Here is a 22,068-nt window from a genome sequence, read left to right on the forward strand (position 1 = left end):
GTCTAAAAGTGATTAATTCACATCTGTGACAGTTCCGCTGAAACCACGGAGGCAGAGAGATAAGTGAATTTGCAAGGTCATCAGGCCAGTTAGTGTCTGACCTGGGAACATGAGTGAACAGGAGCAAGATTTACATAGCAGTTGCTGTCTTAGAATGTGTGGCAGAAAAACTGGTCATTTAACATCATCCTAAAAGCAGACCTGTTCAGTTTGACAAGCTGTTGCACAACCATGTAACATCCATCTTCTTTGAAAACATAAGAGTTCTCCTTAGCACTGCAATTTTGCATCCTCTCCAAAGGTACTTTGCAGACAAGTTTATTTCAGAGTTTCTGTGTTTTGTCAAAGCTGTCTGTACTAACTTTTGCCACATGGACCATGCTTTGACATTCCTGCCCAGCAGATTAAAGATAAATTCTATGAGATTCACATAAATATGCTGAATATACCACAAGAGACAGCATCCTGGTGAGAAAGGCTGAACTGCTCTTGATGTTTCGGTATGCCATCCTGTTTGTGATTTCATGCCATGCTTGAGCTAGCAAGTGCTCATTTTCAGAGTCTTTCTTTCAAGGCACATGCAAACAGTCTTAGAAAGGGGAAGAAACTGAGCTCGTTCATGCAAAACTCTTTGGCTTCAGTTTTTCACAACATAAGTTGGTGGGACAGCACAAACTACATGCAACTTATGTTAAGCAGATTGCTTATTGCATTACGGAAAGCTGAAGAGCTGTTGTGACAACAAGAAAGAACCAAAGCAGAATTGAAAATTCAAACAGGTTTGAGCAAGTGCTGCTCCTGATGCTTAAGGAATGCTTATAAAGCCAAAAGACCTCAGTGGTGAAAAGTGTTGAGAGACCTGTAGAGGCAGCTGTATTGGAGCTTCTGATCCTGAGAGATAACCACTGCTAACAGCACCCATTACACCTCGTGGGAGGGATGTGCATTTGTTACCAGATGGGTTTTGAAATAGAGCTGAGGGGTCATCACGTAGTGATGGAAGTTTAATGGTGTGTTCTTGTCTTAGCAGCTGAGAGTCACAGTTATATGTATGCCAGCATTGGTGTGCTATCTTTATTGATGAACAGTTTAAACATCCTGAAGCTGCATTGGTTTTGGTGAGCTGAAAAAAAAAGATGAAAATAAAAATTATTTAAGCTACTCCATGTGGCAACATCTTAATAAAATTATATCTTTAAGAAGAAGATTGTCTTATTTCTGTCTTTCCATGGAAGTAAAATGGAAACGATTTCTCTTCATAATTGAAGTAGAAGATGTAGGTGTGCACTACTATTGAACGGAAGTCAGAGATAGTACTCAGCCTTAGACAAGTCAATTGTTATAAAAAGTCTGGCAAAGCAGTAGCTGAGGGAGCCTTTGGGAGTTCTTCTGTGTTAAAATAATAATAGTTGCTTTGGTTTTGTAATTCATCTTCACTCCACTGAAGTCAGTATAGGTATAGGTATATGCAAGTGGAAGGTTTGTCACCTACATAATAAGGTGACATATTTTCTGAGAATCTGGTCTCTGAAATCTGGTGATTGGATCTAATGTGATCTTGAGGGAGCATGACGAATGTCCAACCAGCATGTGAAGTTCTGTGCTCTGTGTTATAATTAATAAATATTAAAAAATGTCCCTCAAAAGAATGTAAGCACATATCAGTTTAGGAAAAACAGTTCTAATGCTTATTTAATGCTTGTTTAAATAGTATTGGTGTCTTTGTTTCTTCTTTAAGACAAAAGCACAAAAGTACAAGATGCAGCATTGTTACCCACGAGGAAAATTAGCTTTTATTTTCAATGCATTTTCAGATTCAGAATCTCGTTTTCAAATTAAAATTAAAGATTAATTGAAGCAAAAGAACTGAAAATCTTTTCTTATCATATATTTGGTTAAAGTTTTTTTTATTTGAAAAAAAGTAGTGCCCTCTCACTGAGAACATGAACATTCAGAGTCGTGTATGTTGTCCAGTTATCCAGAATGTGTTTGTGGATTTTTATTCCTATGAGCTCTGCAAAATCAGCAGCTAATAATGAGAGAGTAGCAGATTCTAGGCTGTCTTTGGCATCATGCTCTAAATATCTGATGATGGCTTAGGTCAAGTAGAGCTAACTGACTGGTTGACAGCACTGGGCCTCTCTGAGTTTTGATATGGCCTTGGGAGTCTGTGTTAAAGATACAGTGGAAGAAAAAAATGAAGTCAACCTGGTTTACCTCTGTGGTCACCTTTGAAACTGCAGAGCTGGTAGTTAGGGATTTCCAAACTGAAAGTAGCATTCCTGTCAGCCATCACTAGTGTCAGCTCTAAATCGCCAGTTTTAATCAGTGAAGAGTGGTGTTTGTGAAGAGTACTGGTCCTGCATACTGCAGCCTTGCATGGGATTTGTTCAAAAGATTAATAAGGCAGGGTCAGAGGCAAGATACATATCTGCACATTGTTCATTGTTCTTAGACCAAGCCTGAAATGTACCTGCCTTAAGAAGTTATTAAGTAATTTTTTTTTCTGACTTTTTGGCCAGAACAAGCAAAAAGTTGTCTTTTTAGCATCATATCTGGGGCTGCCTAATCATGGTTAATATTTTCTTTGGTTGAAAATCTGTTCTTGGGAAATTGAACTGTTCGTGCTTACAAAATTGTGTCTTGCATTTTCATCTAAACAGAAGCATATAATTTGGAAGTCTGGTGTTCAGCAGATTAGCCACTTATTATCTTCCCTTTAATTTAAGTGCATTTTTTTAAAAAAAATTTTTGAATATGTGCATTATAAGAAGCACTGAAGGATTCTGCAAGATATTCTTCTGCCTTTTCTCTTCATTGAGGTAAAATGTGTTTGTCAGTGTGAGGTACTGAAGAGAGACTGCCTGGCTTCAGGCGCTGACTGAAGTGCCTCATCCTGGGAGTCTGTATTCCAGTAGACACCACTGGTAGGATTGTCCCCATGTGCAGTGCCTCTATATGGCAGTTCTGCATTAGGTGCATTGAGGCTTTTACTCCAGTGTCACACTCTTCATTGGTTATGTAGAAAGATGCAAGTGCCTTGAAACACATACCCTGAACTAAACGCCTGCTTAATCTCACAGATTTTTTTTTATATTCTTCTTTCTCCAGTTCCCCTAGAAGTAGTACACTTAGTAGTTCTGATGAAAAAAAGGCAAAAAATACCAGTAAGTGATCTGTTCTTCATAACCTTTTAAAGAATTGTCTTTCATGACTCAAAAAACTCACTTGTTAGTTCTCTTTATCATTTTGTACTGCACGCCACCCCAAACCATGGGGTTTATACTTTTGACTATACTCCAACAAAATGTTCATGCTACTACTAGACATAAGTAGCAACAAGGCAAGCTTTATAAAAGGAATTGTTATCAGAGAGAATGGTTTAGGTTACTTTCATGCAAAATCTATAGCTTACTAAAACATGGATTAAGCCGTGAAGGCATGAAGGCATTGAGGTTACTACCTATGTTTATGCTTTTGCACAACTTCTGACCAAGTACTGTGCTTATGCAATGTGTTGTCTTTGAGAATGACAAATCAGCCAACAGAAGCTACTGTTCTCTTGTTGTTCTTCAATTTTTGAGACGCTTATTATAGCATCTTGTTTACTACTTGTTGCATGGCTGTGAGTTTGATCAGCAGTATTCAGAGCTGCTAGTAAAAGAAGATTGGCTTTTCTTGTGCCGTCACACCTCCAAACTGTTCTGTAGAACTTATTTTTAAAAATATAAGAACCTAAGAGCTAGGCAAACCAATATGAGGATTAATCCATTTTAGAAGGATTTTGCAACAACAGAGACCACAATGGTTGAAAACTATACATAAGCTAGACTGTATTTTGTTTTGGACCTGAGAAGCAAGGTGGATGTTGGTCTCTTCTCCCAAGTAGCAAGTGATAGGGTGAAAGCAAATGGTCTAAAGTTGTGCCACGGAAAGTTATGATGGGATATTAGGAAATATTTCTTCTAACTGAAAGGATTACCAAGCCTTGGAACAGGCTGCCCCTGGAAGCATTTAAGTCACCACCCCTGGAGGTATTTAAAAGACATGTAGATGTAGCACTTTGGGACATGATTTAGTCATGGGCTTGGCGATGTTGCTGCCAAGTAACCCTGACAGTGTCAAATTAATGGTTGGACTCGGTTGTCTTACAGGCCTTTTCCGTCCTAAACAATTCTATGGTTCTGTTTGTGGTTTTAGCCAGCAGAAGGAAGAATTTTAATGATACATTAGATTTAATCTAACACAGTCTCCATTAATATCTTGCAGTTTGTGGAAAGTGCATCAGGTTTTATTAGTTTCCAGTTAGTTTCCAAGACTGTCTCTGTTTTCTGGGTGTTCTTCATGAAGTTTTAAGGCTGAAATGATGCATATGGGTACATTGTTTGATCCCTTGCATAACTGCATAGGACACTCTATGACTTCCACCTACAAAGCGTACCTGTTTGTGAAGCTGTGTATGATATAATTGAATGAGATAATGATGAGGTGACATTCTCCCACTTTCCCATCTTCTTTGAATGGGAAATGCCACATGCACATTGGGGGCTTTTCAGAAGCAGAGACCCTCACACTGTATAAGAGAGATCCCAAGTAACTGGGCAGTTGGCCAGTATATTTTACAATGGTGTAGATTTTCCTGAAGTTTTGGAAATTAGTCATCTGAAGTATGCCTTTCATTTGTATGACACAGCCTTTTATTTTGATCCTTTCTACCACTGTTAGCATATTCTAGCCTTGCTGATGTTCTCAAGTTGTTGTCATGTGCTAAGCATAAAAAGACAAAGGCAGTGAACTATAACTTTCTGAAAAGAAGGCAGCAACCCTAGGAGAACATACTCCTTTCATAACAAAGGAGTGTGTTCTGTGTCTGTCATTGCTGAATTGAGTACTAGCAGAAAGGAAAGAAGCGGGGAAACTGTACTTGTTTTTTGTCTTGCCATCATATACCTATCTCAGCCCATTTCCCTGGGCTACAGGAAGCTGGTCTAATCCTAGGCCTTACAAGGTTACATGATCAGAGCACATCTGGCATTTTCATAACTTCTGTCTCTGAGAACTGAGATGAATGTTCCTGCCTGGAAAGATCTGCACTGCACAGTGTACAGCACCCATCCTGACCTGTGATCTCTCAGCCATCTGTGTGTGAAGTAAGGAGTGGTATTACCACAGTCCTGGGCCCTAGGGTATATCACCGTGTCCCGCAGCCATACGGAGGAGGAGATCCAGCAGGCAGGAATTGTGCAGCCAGATTGATTTATTTAATTATTTTACAAACTCTTTTATAGACTTTTTTCTTCATAGTCTAATTGGACAAAGGATCAGCCACCCCTTGGGGGTGATTGGCTAAAATCCTAAAACATCCATTGTCAAAATATTTTTCTACTATACCATAAAGAAGACTTTCCAAGGTTGTAGGTGGCTTGGTTGTTTACATTCCCTGCTACCTCTTCTGCGAGAGAGAAAAGTCTCTCACGGACTTAGAAAATAGCAAGAAAATCCTTGCTAGCAGCATTTTTGTATCTACAATTCCCCCTTTTTGTTTTTTAAGATAACAACTCTACTATTAATCCTAAATAAAAATCTACATCAGTTATTAATTCTAAATATGTCCTTAAGGCTTTAACTATCTGACTTCATAACAAGAATTTTAAAGTTCAGTCTCTGCTTGTGGAAGGACCATCCCAGTCTCTGCTTGTAGAAGGACCATCTGCCTGATGGTTGACATCCTGGTCATCATCAGAAGAGTCATTAGGCTGATGATCTACATTCTGGTCGCCATTTGGATGGTTGGTGTTCTGGCCATCATTTGGAGGTTGCCTGTTCTGCCTCTGGTGCTGTAGGTCAGGGCGAATGCATTTTGAAGGTAGCCACCGTATCCCGGTATCTGTGGAAACGCAAGCATACCCACGACCCCAAACGATAAGCTCATGTGGGCCTTCCCACTGGTTAGTGAGTAAATTCCGCACCCAGACTTTTGCCCGGGGCAGTTGTCTCTCGCCTGCAGACTGCAATGAGAAAAAATGATTCAGAATAACAGGATTATTTGAATTTTGCGGTACTGTAAGGTGATTAATTGTATACAAAGCTTTTTCTAGTCAGCTTCAGTAACCAAATTCAAAGGTTCCTGTGAGAATCATTGAAAAGCCATGATAACAGCTCTTAATTCAACTAACTGAGCAGAGTCTGACTCGGATTGGTGTGTTGATCAACCATTGCAAAGGCAGTGTAGGATACTGTGCGCCCTTACACACAGTGACCCCTGCTAAAAATTTGTCCCAATCCGTACGCCCCAAGCTGCCAACACATCCCGTCCCCAAAGATTATGGGAAGTGGTAGCAACATAAGGCCTAATCATAGCTGGGTGCCCCTCTGAGTCCTTCACCACCACAGGCCGTTCGCTTAAATAGCTCTGTGTGGTTTCTCCTAATCCTGCGATGGCCGATCCCACCGGGGCTAAAGGCCATGAGGGAGGCCACGCAGAGAAGGAGATGACAGTTACATCAGCACCCGTATCAATCAAACCTTGAAGCTGAATCCGGGGTGGACGGGCGTTCGGCAGGATCAGGGTACATGTCATCTGTGGCCTTTGGTCAGAGATGTCTGCAGTCCAGAAGGCCTGCGGAAGTCTCGTAGATCCACTGCCGTTATCTTCATGAGTTTGTTCTACCCTGGGGACACAAGACTTAAAAGGCACTAATTTAGCAAGGCAGGTCTTTTCAGGAATAGTTACAGGGGTTTTTTGCGTGGAGACCATAGCGCAAATCTGACCTTTAAAGTCAGCGTCAATAACTCCTGAGTGCACTAAGATTCCTTGATGGGCAACATCAGGTTTTCCCACCAGCATCGCACTGGATCCCTGGGCTAAGGGTCCATATGCATCCAAGGGAACCTTATAAATACCGCTAGAGTCTAAGACGACTGCGGCTGCGGTGTGGACGTCAAACCCATCTGATCCGTGGGTGCCGTCTGATCCCTGGGTGCTGTCTCTAGGGTGGCTGGGTAGGCCTGTGCCTGTACCTGTGCCACTCTCTGGGGGAGCGACTGCATCGGAGAGCAATTCCCCCTCCTTGCACCCCGGCGGAAGTTTCCCGACAAAGGCCGACCATCGGCATGAGTCCGGCATCTACAGTAGCCCGTACAATGGCCTGGCCTGCCACACCTCTTGCACTGGGGGATCGCTATGTTCTCTTTTTGGCTTGGCTGAGGCCCCTTCCATTTTTTCGCCTGTTTTGGTTGCTTTGGTTCACAACCAGAAGATGCGTGAACAGGCTGCAGGAAAGCAGCCAAAGCAGACCTTTTCTGGTTCCCAGATCCCACCTCAGCGCAGGCTTTGACCATGTCTGTTACCTCAGGATCCCCTGGTAAGGCATCTGATTTTTCTGCACTCCTCGTTTGCGTTATCCCTCACTAACTGCCTTAACAACATCTGTCTTAACCCGTCATCCTCAACCTGCTTCTCGAGAGAAGCAGCGACTTTCTCTACAAAAGAGAGGAATGACTCTGATTTGCCTTGAACTATTTCAGTATATCACTTTCTGGGCACAGACAACTCTGGTTTTCAACAGGGCAGCCATGCCGACCTGTTGAGCTTGCTGCAGGACGCTAGAGGACAAGGTACCCTGTAGACTGGGATCAGAGAAGGGACCAGTCCCCATCAAAGCATCCATTCCTGCTATCCGTCTAGGATCGGCAGCAGGGAGCTGCATATTCCCTAATGCAGCCTTGTTGGCCAGCTTTCTCCAGGTTTTCTCAAAAACTGTAAATTGTACAGGTTGGAATAGAATTTGACCTAAGTGTCTGATATGAAATGGAGAAAGCAAATCTGTATTTATCACCCTTATTATCTGCATAACCTCAGCAGAACCTAGCCCATATTGTGCCACCTTGGATTGGAGGTCCTGGGCAACCTTCCAAGCAATTGCCTCATGCTTGTCATGCTCCCCTGAATCTGGGAGAGCCTTATACACTGGGAAAGTTTGGATCTCGCCTTTAGGGGAAGCACTACCATCCTGAACTTCTGGCACAGCCTGTGGGTGAAGTTTAACAGCTCCCCAGTTACCTCCAGAATCCTCAGATCTATTTGGCATTCCAAGTGTTTCCAATAACCTCCAGTCACCCTCCTCCAATGCTCGCATCTTAACTGACTCTGAGAAGCGATTGTAGTGGGTCGGACGCACTGTTACTGTGCAGTCCTGAAAGGTCCAGGGGCGAGACCGGCGCAGCCTTTTTCTTCGCCGCGCGGCTACAGCCGCCTGACGACCTGGGGCCCGAACCTCATCTGCCTCACTGCCTGATGATGAGTCATCCAGCAAAGGCAACTCTGAGGTGCTGGGAGTGAACAGAAATGGACGGAGGGGGGCACTTTGGCTAAGTTCGCTAGAGGCAGAACAGACAGCACAGACTGCAGCTGGCTGCGCTGCAGTTTGGACAGCAGCTTCTTTACAGGGTGCCATCTCAGCCAGTTCCGACCGAGCCGGTACTGGAACTGCTGCCGCCGTCTCTGGGGCTACAGCCGCACTCGGTGCCGCGCTTGTCTCTGCTCCTGTTTCTTGCTCTGCGGCCCCACCCGGCACCGCTGCCCCCGGCCGCCGCTCCGCTGCCTCCGCCACTTCCAGGTTTTCCCACGGCAGCGCTACTTCCGGTTTCGCCGCCGGCCGCACCACTTCCTGGTTTGGAGCCGCGTCTCCCGCGGGCAGCATGGGTGGTGCTGGCAGCATGGGCTCAGCGCGCCCCACACAGCAGGGTGGCTCTGGCATCTGCTGCTTTAGCAAGCTGAACAGGTCCTCCAGCCTTTGGGATATGTTCGGTAACTCTGTCAGCAAAGGCAGATGCTGCATTAAAAGGTCGATGGCTCGGTTCTGCAACTGCGCAGAACAGTCCAGCAGCAAGGAGGGCAGCAGACCACAGCCAGGCAGTCTCGGAGCACTCATGCCCGGCGCTACGCCGGCTAAGAAGTTAGATTCAGGTGCATACGCAACCGAGCTAGGAGCTGCTCTGGGGGTCCAGTTGGGTAAGCCGCTGATCTGCGGCCCTGGATAAGCCGTGGCTGCTGCTCAGCCGAATGGCAAGGCAGGCTGTGTGCCTTCCCACTGCCCTGACACTTCCGCCTCTGGCGGCACGGGGTCCCTGGGGGATGCGGAGTCCTGCGATTGTGCAGGGTGAGCCAGCGCAGGCTCTGCCGGGGGGGTTTTTCCGAATCTACCATCATTTGCCCCGGAAGCCCAGTCAGCGGGGCCCCCCTCGGACATTCCTCCGTCACTCATCACCGAGATAGGCGAGCCAGCCCTGCTGTCACAGTCAAGGTCTGTCAGCCGGATAAATAATGAACGCCAGGTTTTGTATAATTCTAACGCTGCTGAGTCCCCAGTCGGGAGCTCGTGTCGGACAGCACAGCCATGTTCCTGCCATAAGGCAAAGTCCAGGGCACTATCTCTGTCCATGGAAATCCCTTTTAAGGTAGCCCAATCTAATAATTCCCGAACTGAGTTTTCAGGAATGGAGGTGCGCAATATGCTAAACACACCTTTCCAGACCAGCATCGCAGCTTCGGTTTGTGAGCCGCTGTTTGCCATTTCTCAGTCCTGTCGGACCTCCCGGTCCCGGGGGGGAAGGGGAACAGCGTACCTCTAGAGGAATTCGGCTTGGCTCGCAGCGTGCAGGACACGTCAGAGAGTCCAGATCACGTCGGGCAACACCAAATATTACCGCAGGCCTGGGCCCTAGGGTATATCACCCTGTCCTGCAGCCATAGGGAGGAGGAGGAGAGAAGATCCAGCAGGCAGGAATTGTGCAGCAAGATTGATCTATTTAATTATTTTACAAACTCTTTTATAGACTTTTTTTCTTCATAGTCTAATTGGACAAAGGATCAGCCACCCCTTGGGGGTGATTGGCTAAAATCCTAAAACATCCATTGTCAAAATATTTTTCTACTATGCCATAAAGAAGACTTTCCAAGGTTGTAGGTGGCTTGGTTGTTTACATTCCCTGCCACCTCTTCTGTGAGAGAGAAAAGTCTCTCACGGACTTAGAAAATAGCAAGAAAATCCTTGCTAGCAGCATTTTTGTATCTACAGAGTGGAAGTTTGGGAATGTGAAGAGAAAGGAGTGCCGGCATCCACTGTGTTCCATATCTGCCAAACAGACCTCTCTTAGAAGGCACACTCTCTATTTTCAGCACAGTACCACAAAGCCTTTAGCCATTTCCCAGTGTAACGTACAGAGGTAGAGGAAAGGTGAGAAACTTGAGATACTGCTGCACAAAATAAAACAAATCTCACAGATGTAATATCTGAATCAACAACACAATGAATGAGATCTTTCACCACTATGGTATCTGGACAATATCATCCTAAATGTTTCAGGAATAGAGATTCATTTTCATGAGAAAAACATTTTTTGTTGTCATCTCAGAGCCATTTCTGGAAGGGTCTGACAATAAGCACCTTCTGATCCTCAGTCCTTAAAAGTTAGCACCTTCACAGAGAAATCAGTTTTAGCAAGTCCTTTGCTTCAGAGATACAAAGACAAACCAGAAAAGTTGGAGTGATTTGTTCTGAGAGAAGAAGTAAATCCCCAGCATTAAAATTTTGAACAAGTCAGGACAAAATAAGTTGTTTATTTTAAATCAATTTTGTAGGCTTACAAGAGGCCTTTACAGCAAAATACATTATATTTAGCAGAATTTCCTGACATAAGCCTCAGCATTAAACTTCTGTGTGTTTGTTTTGCATGTTCTGTGATTCTTTGTACCCCAATTCCACGTGTTACTGGAATTTGTGAGTCAGATTTTGCAGGTGAGACAGCATGTTTGTGATGCTCAGAATTTTCTGACTTCTCTAGATGCAGAAATTAAAAGCACTATTGTTTTTATTATTGCTTTTAGCAACAGGTTCTTTGTAGGACCAGCACCCTGCTTACGTCTCTATGCCATTAACACAATCTGAAACAAAAGCTCTTGTTTAAATTATGATACTCCCTCTGGTTCAAGGTCTCACTGGCAACCTCAACCAGAAAGATGAAAAGCCTCCTTGAATGTAAGCAGTAGTCTGTAAACACTCCCCCACACCCAGTTGGTCTGGGACATCTCTTATCAGTGATAACTTCGTGTTAGTGTTGTTCAATTCTAGCCGTCCTGGAACAAAAAAAATTTATTCAGATGATAATTAAGCAGTGACAGGTGGCAGTAGATGGGCGAGGTCATGAATTGTTTTTGGCCTTTTGGAATCAATTAATTCAGTTCAGCTTTTCTGCCTTTTCCCTGCTTTTTTAAAATAATAAATATTTAAAGCAAACACAAAAGAAACAAATATTTGGCAGATGTACTAGCCAATAGTGATGTGAATCCTTGGTCTGAAAATCAGTTACATATTCAGTAAAATATTTTTTTGAGTCCCTATTTTTATTATTAGCAGAGGACCAGAGCAATACTCGAGAAATCAAATAACATCTTTGCTATATTAATGATGGAAATTGCTCACAGACAAAGAAAACAAAGTTTTTTCATTTCTCATATCAAACTGAGATCTATTAGCAAAATGATATTTTGAATATAGCACACAACATAGCAGCATATAAGGGCCTCCAGCAACTTTGCAAAGTCTTTATAAACTTGTTTAAAGGTTATATAGCACCAAGAGCTCAGAAAATATCTGTGTACATAACATGCCTTGCTTTTTAATGCCCTGTTTAGAGACCTCAGGATGACAGAAGATGAAGGATATGTATGTTAGTTGTTTCCTGCATTCTATTCTTTCTAATTCAGAGCTCAAAACTGCAAGCCACACAATTTCAAATCACTGGACCCCACAGTCCTAACACAGCTGTGTGAATCAAGATTCTATATAGTAGCTCCTGTCATTGCAAAGCCAGTGGTGATTTTGGGTTGTTTAGGCTTTTGTCCTGGTTGCTCAGGACTGTGTCTAAGTTAAGTTTGAATATATCCAGGGATGGAGAACCCATAAACTTTCTGGGAAACCTGTTTCAACGGTTGATCACTCTTGCAGCAAAAAACGTTTCTTCCTCTAGTTAAGTGGAATGTTGGTATTTAAATATGTGCTTCTTGCCTCATTATACTAATTAGAAGATTCTGTATACATCTTCTTTACTTTCCCCCTCTTTAAGTATTAATATGTATGCATGGATAAGACGACCTTAAGCCTTCTTTTCCCCCATCTGAATATTACTAGATCTGTCACTCTTTCCTCAGATGTCATGTCCCTGCATGTCCTGGCCATGAGCATGCCTGGCTTTTTCGCCTGTGTGCTTTCATCCATATAGTGGGGTTGTCTGACACAGTTGTAAGATTTACTCAGGTCATGCCTGCCAATTACTGAAGGAACTATTTAAATATTTTAAATATCCAGATTATTTCTATAGATACCTCTTTTCTCTGAATTAAGAGTGGATTTCTTGGTAGGGGACTATCCAAGGGAAGCTTTAAAATTAGTTAAATTCTTCTAGATAGGTAACAGTTCATTCTCTAGAGCCAGTGTAGCAGTGCAGAAGAGAGTGGGAAAGGATGTAAGCCAAAACCACTAACTGTGGAATATCTTTTAGTTCATTTCATGAAGCCTAAAGAGAGGATAAGATTCATTTGATTGGAGCAGTGAAAATAGCGGTGTATAGTGACCGAAAGAAAACACGGTGAAATCAGACCTTTGCTGTTTTAGAGAGGGAACTCAGGAGGTGTAGCCAGGTCCTTTGTGCAGAGGAATAACAACATTTGTATTGTTACCAAAAATCAGTAAAATAAAACTCCTTAGCATCAATGTAACTTTAAGAAGCATGCATTCTTTATTTGGTTGGATGCATGAGGGGATATCTCCTCCAAAATACCATGCATGCTGAGTACAGAAAAAGCTCCTGTTCATATACTATATTTTACATACATATTCATAGGTTTTTCCAGAAAAAAACATACATAAGATAATAATTTTCCCAAAGTCATTAGCTTATGTTCCCTTCCCTCTGTGCATATTTTCTGTCCTTTGGGGTGGTGGGCAATCCCAAAGTCATACCTGACTGCCTGGTGAACTGGTAAAAGTTTCCACAAGTGGGTTGGTTGCTTTCTAGTTCTTCCTACAGAGCAAGTATTGTGTGGTTCCATAGGCCAGTGGTTTTTGAAGAATAAGCACTGTGTTAAAGGTGCAAATAATTATTCACCTGGCAACAGTTTCATGATGAAGAGGAACTGTATTTGTTACCCGCTAGCTCTGCATTACTCTTGTGAGATGACCGTGTTCCCCAGGAGTGCTCTGGATTCAGTGATAAGATGCCTCAGCTCTACCAAAAGCTATGTTTGGTCACAGTACTGGTTATTTTTTTTAATAGAATATTTATCTCCTGTCAGATTTGGACATTTTTACCTGCAGGAAGGGTAAAAACAAAGAAGTCTTGAAGCAAAAGTTGAGCTTGGCAAAGAGATTTGGCATTGCCATTTTCCTTCGTGAATAAAATGCTGATCTGCTTCTGAAGCCACCTATGATAAATTAGGATGTACTGTTTTAATATTCTCATTAATATATGGATCAAATCTATGCAGTGTTTTTTGTAATAAACTAACATTTACTCATTTTATTATAAGTTTAATAGTGAATATGTTGCATTATAGGTAGTTAAATTAATTCTGTAATATTATAAAATGGAAATTATTTCTTTTATATTGAATAAGTGATCCTCTGAGAAAAATAATCATCTCATTCTATGCAGAACTCATCCCCTGGTGTGTATGATTTATGTAATTCCTAAAGTGAAAAGAAATTCAGTGTAAGTGCTCTCCTGGTGTAGCAGAGCTGAATGGCTCTCTAGTGGAGAGCTTTCTGGTTTGCTTCTGAGATGCAGTGGTGGTTCTTCCTGACCTGTAACAAATAAGATTTGCTTTGTAGCCCTTAGGTAGTGTCTTTCCTACAAGGTGAATGTTGGATAATGTTCTTTTGAGGGCTAGGTTCCAACCTAAGCATTTAAAGCAGGCTTCTCTTGGCAAGGATCTTGGGGCTGTCAAGCCTATTATCAGAGGCTTGGTCTGTAAAGTGAGAGAGGGTAACCCATTTCTACTTGTTTCCATAGATACATTAATATCCAGTCCTGTATGGTCAGAATCTTCTTTAAAATCAAGAGAGAGAGGAAGGACAGGAATCAGGGCCAAGACCATATGTTTATGGATTACACGCAGAAGATGTAATTGAGGCAGTAACAAAGAACCTTTGACAACATCATCGCTGTGGCTGTCAAGTGACTGAAGAAGTCTTTGCCCTTCGATACTTCTCATCTCCTAATTTTGTATTACAGACTCCATGTTAATGTTTAAAACACAGTAGTTAGAATTTAGCTGGTTTTGTGACTGCTCTGATAGGATTTAGTTTTCCATTACAGTAGTGAATTTCTAGAGGAGGATTTTTTATGATAACTTTTTTGTTGCACAAGACTTCATTTTTTAATTCTAAGGACTTTTATTGGCACAAAAAAAATTGGTTAGACTGCCAGATATTTGTACACACTAAACAGTCACTGAACAAAATACAGATGGTAATAACTTTTTGCTAATGTGGAAAGAATGTTTTATTTAAGATCTGGAAGGATTACTGAAAGTGACTGATCTACTACTCCTCTGAAGGAAGTGTAGACAAGAAAACAGTTACTGAAATGGTAAAAGACTACGTATTTGTAGTGGCCCCATGAATTTTCTTCAGTTATCAAGAGCACTAGCTGTTCTGTTTTGTTTGTACTTTTCCCCTATTAATTTATGGTAGTGACCAAATGGGCTAAATTCTCAATTAAACAGGCTGTCCAGCCCTGTATTTTGAGTTATGGTTGGTGCTCAGTTTTATTTGATGGTAAAATCAGAAGCAGATGTGGATATTCCTGTCAAAGAAACAGGTTTTCAGGATCCTTTTAACTTACTAGTACCATTTAGAGGGCTTTTAAACTGTATTTATTGAAGAACCTGACAATTTATGAAGAGACTGAAAAGCCTTGTCATGAAAAAAAAGTCTTTATGTAGATACAGTCCAGGAAGATGGCAGGGGCTGGTGAACAATCTCTGTGTGTACCTACAAGTTTAGGGGTTAAACAAGTTTAGGGGTTGAACAAACATTTTAAAATACATGAACTTTCTGTTCGGGAAAAAACAGCTTTCAAAACAACTTTCTGGAGAGGGAAGGAGAGAGGTTTCTCAGAATAGAGGGATGTAAGTCAGGGTTAGTGAAAACAAAAATTATGTGAAATGCTGCACAAATATGCAAGAGAAGAGGAATGGAGACTGGTACTTGTATTGTCAGCAGCTCTGACAGGATGGTGGCCTGTCCTCTTGTCTTCACAAAAAGAAACAAAATACTGAGTGGACCAACGGACATACGCAAATGATTTAAAAATAGACTTTGGTCTCCACCCCCCACCTCTTCTCTGCCCCCCCATGTTGAATGTTTCTTTCCTTCCCTTGTTGTTTTCATCTGCTTTTATACAGCAGGGATTCTGTGTCTAGAGTTACAGCTGCAAGACATGAGGGCCAAGCTGATCAGTGGCTTTGTTTTGTTTTGATTTCTAGGGGCAATGTGTAGCAATCTTGTCTGTTTGTCTGTCTGTTTCTCCTGTCAGATTCCCTGAGTATTCAAGTCATCTGGGTAGCAGGAAGACAGCTTCCTGTTCTCTTAACTGTTGGCTAAATTCGTGTCTGTGTGACAGAAGTGCTGTCCTGAAGAGGCGGTAGCCCTTTGGGATGCAGAGGACAGAAAAGATGCTGGTCTCTTGCATTACCTGAGGGTCACATAGCTAAGGCATATTTTCCCCTCAAAAACAGTCATTTGCTCCTCAAAGATGGCTTTCCACTTACTCAAACACACATCTTTTAAAAGGGCTTGCTAAGTAATTTTTCATGGGACCCAGAACTTGATTACATGGAAAGTCATGTCTGTGTTCCAGGAGTTTCAGAGGGCTTTTGTAGCAGTCTAATTTTGTAAAACAAAAATCCCTGCTTATTTGCTAGTCAGAATTAAATAGTCCTGAGATATCTGTAGTCCTGTCTAGACTACTGGGGCTCAAGCTCATTTGTTCACTGGCCATGCAGACATGTCTCTGTGCTTAGGGAAAACATGGAAGTTTGATTACTACTGATTATGAGCATTAACTGCTGAAGAACCAGGGCAATGTGGAATGCTATCCACTACCTTCATCTGCAAAGTGTGTGAAGCTTTCTGTCATGCACCAAGGGAAAGAGTGCTGAAGGATACTACTGAAATTGCCAAGCCACATCCTTCCAAAATAAAGCTTTGTTCCCCCTTCTGTACATGTTATGACACAATCACAAGTTGAAATCATATTCTGCTGGAGCAATCTGCATGTAGGTGGAATCTTCAGAGAATTGCACTGGCAATCTCCATTATGTCTCTTAACCCTGTCTAAGTTTTGGTTTCTTCCTCAGTTACACACATTCCACAACTTGCATATATTTGGGGCATATTTTTGCATGCTTATTATGTGATTTGCAGATTGAAGGTTCTTTTTCCAAAGCTCAGAGATGCTACAGTTGCCAAAACCAAGTGAGTATGGATGGAAGACATGTTTTCCTTGTCTTGTTTTTCAAAAAAAAAGGCCATTTTTACTGAAATAGCTTTAAACAAACATCCTGAGTGGAGAATTTCAGCCTGAATACTTAAGAAGTTGGATAGAAGTTTAAGTTGCTCATATCCTATTTTAAAACAGCACAGTTAATGCTAAATATGTTAATTATATGTGTTAATTGTAAACAGCACTATCCTCTCTGCCTGCAATGTCACTTGTATTAGAGCGTCAGTTTCAGAATGCATTTTGAACTGAGGCATTTGTACATTTTTCCTACTGTTTGTCTTCATGTTGCCTTTTGTCTTGTCTTTTTCTTCCTGATTCTTTTCATTCTGGTTTCCCACTTCATTCTGTTTTCCCCTTTCATTCTGGTTTTCCACTTATGACTTAAGCAATATGAGGAACAATAAGTTTGATTTGTGGAGGGTATTTTTGTCTGCAAGAGAATTTGGTTTCACTCCCTTTGGGTTTTGCATACAAGTAGTAATAAAATCAAGCCCAACAGCAGAACATTGCTTGGCAGTCCCTCAGACCACAGTGCCAATGGTATGTGCTTTGATTGATGGTGTGTGTGCGTGTTTTTGCTTAGTATCTACCTGAAATCAGTGAACTGACAAATCAAAATCCAACTGTCCTGAAATGTGGCTTGGCTTGCTGAGAAGGCATTTAAAAACTCTGCAGGTTATTTAGATTGGCCTAGCTAGTAAGCTTTTGGATGAGGTGAAAGCCAGACGATTTTACTTCATAAGACTTACACAAAGATTTTGTAATAAAACGGCTCAGTTTGGTTGATGTCTGGTTTTGGAGTTTGTGCTTGTTAAGGGCGTCTTAAGCACGTTTACCTACTCATCATACAATGACATGACTTTTGGAGCATCATTCAAAGGTTTATTAAATGTGGTCTTCTGCATTGATTGTAGCATGGTACAATCTATTATTGAAATAAACAGGGTCATAATTTGCCTGCTACCAAATTGGAAGTCTGCATCTAATTTTTTCTACGTAAGTTCCCAGGGGATGGAGAAAATACATCTTCACAATCCCCTGCTTCAGGATTGTGGACAGCACCTGGCCACATTTAGGAAATTGGTGGTCATCCCTTATTTACTCATGCTCTGACAGACAGAGGCTAATCATCAACATGGTAACTCCATAGGGTGGCTTCTTGTTGGTGCTCTTCCTGTCATCCAACAATCAAATTTACTTGGAGAATAATTAGCACTATTGCATTGTCAGACTGGAAGGTTGAAATGGGCAGGAACCTATGGGGCGTGTTCCCACTCAGGCAGTACTGAGTAGTGTCACACATCCTTTGTGTGAACTATTAGAAGGAGCAAGCAGCAGGGTGGAAGGGACTACAGGCATTTTTAAGGCCATGATGGACAATCTAAAGTGATCTTAGCAAACCGTTGTAAGGGAGGAAAGCACCATTCAACAGGGACAAATGGGGAATGTTATGCTGGGTTTAAAATAACGAACAGTCCAAATGCTTCTTAGGAGAAGACTTACAATAAATCAGCAGTAGGGTTTATAGTTTAGTAGATCGAAACTAAAGATTACATTAAAATATGTTAGATTGTATTTTGGGTCTTGCACTTGGTTTCAATTGTTTGTATTACCTATTTAAACTTCAGTCTGAAAAAAGTCAGTTAAGCTCTGGTCAGAATCATTGCTGAATCTGATGCAGGGGTGACTTTATCAATGAGAATGAAGAGTGTCTCATTTCATATCGTGTCAGGATTTCTGTGATTGTGCAAACTGTGACCACCTAAAGTGTGACCCAGTGGTTGGCCTTGTTCAACCACAGGCTCTATGTGCAGATGTTTGACCTTTGTTATAGTGGGTGATCTTGCAAGGGCTTAATTAGCTGTATAATTCAAATAAAAGGAGTCATATGAAGGAGGAAGCAGTGTACAGATCAATCACTGTTAACCCTTTTCTGAGGTGTGCAATTTCATTTTCTCTTCCAGCAAATATTACGGCATGCCCGTGGAAATGCTACAAAAGTGATATTTCTCATTACTGATGGATATTCCAATGGGGGAGACCCAAGACCCATTGCAGCATCCTTGCGTGAACTTGGAGTGGAGATCTTCACCTTTGGAATATGGCAAGGGAATATCCGAGAGCTGAATGATATGGCATCCCATCCAAAAGAAGATCACTGTTATCTGCTTCACAGTTTCGCTGAGTTTGAAGCTCTGGCACGCAGAGCTCTTCATGAAGGTATTAATGTCCTAACCTCAGACATCTACAGGGAGCAGAGAGGTCTGAATAGAAAGATCTCCAGTACTGTCTTGCATTTACATTTCATGTAGTGTTGATTGCCTTTTTATTTTTCTCATACTTTCTAGCAGAGGTGTTTGTCCCTCAGTTAAAAGGATAAACTTTATTTGGCTTAACTCATCACCAACAAAATGTGAGCAAAATTCTCCTCCCTGATGTATATACATATTTACATCCATTGAGCTCTTCCTTTTGTCCTTGGCCCAGTGTAGCTTGTGCTTGAATGGATGAACCTTGTAGTCAGGTACAAGAGGCACCGAATGTACACCTTAGAACTAAACGTAATACCTTTAGGATATCTCACACAGCAACAACAGTAAACCTGTTCAGAACTGATCGAGATCTCTCTGTGTAAGGGTCAATACAATTTGAGTTTATGACCTTATAGACGCAGTAAAACTGGAAAGAGGAAGAGGTGGAAAGTTGTTTGGACTGTGATTTTACCCTATTTTAATCTGCTATATTCTGAAAAAAAAAAAAGGTTCTTCCTGAAAAATAGAGTAGGTTTAGACAAGCAAGTGAGAACTCATGATTAAACATTTGTTTGGCAGTGCTGCTTGATTGAGGCTTAGAACATGCGTCAGGCTACCCATTTGAATTTATTTGCTATAACTTTTAAAAATGTGCTACTTTAAAATAAGTGGTACAAAATAAGCTTTTCTGGTGCTTTGTAGCCAGCCTGTTTGTTCCAGGTAAGGTTGGATTGGCTTATGTGAATGTGCCAAAGATTTTTATTTTATAATATGACCAACCAGTTTTACATGCCATGACCAAGTGTTCTTCTGATGCCATATATGGCATTCACCAAAGCTGGGAAAAGCTGTCTCAACAGCTTTTGTTGGGAGTGAGACTGCATTCTGGCAGTGCTAGACTCCAATAAAGCTGAGTGAGAAAATCTGAGTGTACCGTGGATTTCAGTGAGCCTTTTTCCAGAATAAGGATACCAATCTTTCGCATGCTGAGCATAGCAAGACTCTGCTTCATGCTGCCACCACTAGTACTTGGAACTGGAGCCTAGGGTTTTTAACAAATGTTTCACTAATGATATAATGTGAGATGGTGGGATTACTTTTGTTTGAATTCTTTGTTAATGAATTGATACTATTCCAGACCTGCCCTCTGGCAGCTATATCCAAGAGGATATATCGCATTGTTCATACCTCTGCGAGGCAAACGAAAACTGCTGTGACATCATGGCAAGCTGTAAATGTGGCACTCACACTGGCCAGTTTGAGTGTATCTGTGAAAAAGGATATTATGGTAAAGGACTACAACATGAATGTACAGGTGAGTCTCGTGTCTCAGTATTTGGGTTTCTCTGTATGGTCTGAGTACATGGCTCATCTATCTGAGAGCTAAAAGACGTGTTTGGGATTATGGCTATGAACCTGCATCAAAATGCTTCCAAGGCTTCTGGAAAACTCTCTGGCTGAAGACATAGAATAGCTCTAGCAGTCAAACTCACCTCATACCTTGTCTTCAGCAGTAGCTCAAAGAGATACACAGGAAAGAGATAAGAACAGGGCAAGTACTCTGACAAAGTAAAGCTTCCCTGAAACAGAGCACACCGGAAATTTGTGACTATGAGTTTACCAAGTCTGAGGTAATATCTTTTTCCCTCAAGTGCTCATAGTACATTTTTCCCTCATGACGAACTTTCACAAACTGTCCTGTTTGGAGAGGGGCTGCAATTGTGGATCTTTGCAGGACAAATCTGAGCAAAACTTACAGTCATGTAAATGTGCTTTAATTCTCTCATGATGACTTCCAGTTACTCTACAGGAAGAAAACATTTGAGTCACGAAGCAGAGACTTGTCATTGGGACATTTCGCTAATACTGGTTTTGTTACTACTTTTTGGACAAGCCCTTTTACTCATATGCATTCAAAGTATTGTTAAAATAACAACAGTTTACACTTCTTTGCAGAAGTTGATCTGTAAAGTTGTATTATACTCCCTGCCAATTATCACATTGTTATTCAACTTGTTCCTCTGGAATACCTTTCCTTTTTTCAGTAGGTAAGCAGGAATTCATTGGGTTTTGAGTGCAATATGAGTAGAGGAATGTAGTTAGGAATCAATGTCAGCACTGGCACATTGGATCAGAATCGTATTTTATGTAAGTAGCTGTAGCTTCCTTGTGTGCTCAATTAATTCTAAACAGATACAGCTATTCAATTTTGCTTATTTTCAATTCTAAGTCTAATTTATTTAGACCACATTTTCATCGTAATTTTTCTTTTGTCATTGAAGTAATTTTCCTTCGCTTTGAGTGCCATAGTAAGCAATGAACAGAATAGATACAGCATTTCTGCCTCTATCAGTGGCTTGTATCATTAAATATTGCTTTGAGCTGTTCCTAAAGAGAACAGGAGCATCATTTTAGAGCTGCCCTTTCTACATGAAAGGGTCTTTTGATGGGGTAATTGTACATTTCAAGTGCCACCAAAAATGGTAAAAGTCAGATTTCTTAAAATGGGCACTTTGCAGCTGCAGACAAAAGTTTTAAATTTTGCTTCTTTGGTAGGTGCTTCTGAAATAAGTTTGTAGAAGGGTCTGGTGTTAGATACACTGCCAGTAAGCTGATGACTGCAGCCATCTTCTCTGTGATGGCAACTGAAGTTGCATACATGTACTTTAGGGAGAATTTGACCTAAGTAACTCAAACCTTTTCTTTATGTATTCTCTCTTCAACTCTTGCATTCTTCAAGACAGACAGGAAAAAAAAGAGAATACATGTTCTTTAAAACAACCTATTTTGAAATCTTTTATTCTGAAAAGGATTTCAACCTTTTTTTTTAACATTTCACATCTGAGCATAGCTGTGGATTTGTAAAGCATAAGGAATCTTAAGAATGCATCTTAACTTTTCCTCACTCTATAACGTGCAGGAGGATTTGTGGCAAGTTTACAGTGACAGGACTTCAATTTTAATTGGACTATTTTTAGCATTTTTTGGCAAAACCTGAAGATATTCCACTAGCCTATGCTTCCCTAGTACAGTAAGGCTTTTTTTTAAAAGAATTTGAATTAAGAGGGAAATTGTTTTTCTGTGAAGTAGGTTATTTTTGCTATTTTGTTTCTTTTCTGTGGTTGTATTCTGTATGCTCTTGTGCTTTTCATTATACCACCTTACTGTTGTTTATAATTTTAAATGTGAGGCATCAGAATAACATGTAAAATCCTAACAATTTTTTACTTTCATAATTACCAGAAAGCAC

General features: G+C 41.2%; 1 protein-coding gene across 3 annotated transcripts in view; it reads left to right on the forward strand.

The window, feature by feature from the left end:
• Positions 1–22,068, forward strand: part of SVEP1 (sushi, von Willebrand factor type A, EGF and pentraxin domain containing 1) — a 126,228-nt gene that overhangs the window by 2,855 nt on the left and 101,305 nt on the right. For all 3 annotated transcript variants that reach the window (XR_011147880.1, XM_069002437.1, XM_069002438.1), the window contains exons 2-3: positions 18,531–18,786; positions 19,957–20,133. Coding sequence is in view for 2 of the 3 variants with exons in the window: in XM_069002437.1 (XP_068858538.1) it covers positions 18,531–18,786; positions 19,957–20,133 (433 nt within the window). In the remaining variant the exon portion in view is untranslated. The remainder of the gene's footprint in view (positions 1–18,530; positions 18,787–19,956; positions 20,134–22,068) is intronic.

This window comes from Aphelocoma coerulescens, assembly GCF_041296385.1.
Source record: "Aphelocoma coerulescens isolate FSJ_1873_10779 chromosome Z unlocalized genomic scaffold, UR_Acoe_1.0 ChrZ, whole genome shotgun sequence".
Taxonomy (NCBI): Eukaryota; Metazoa; Chordata; class Aves; order Passeriformes; family Corvidae; genus Aphelocoma; species Aphelocoma coerulescens.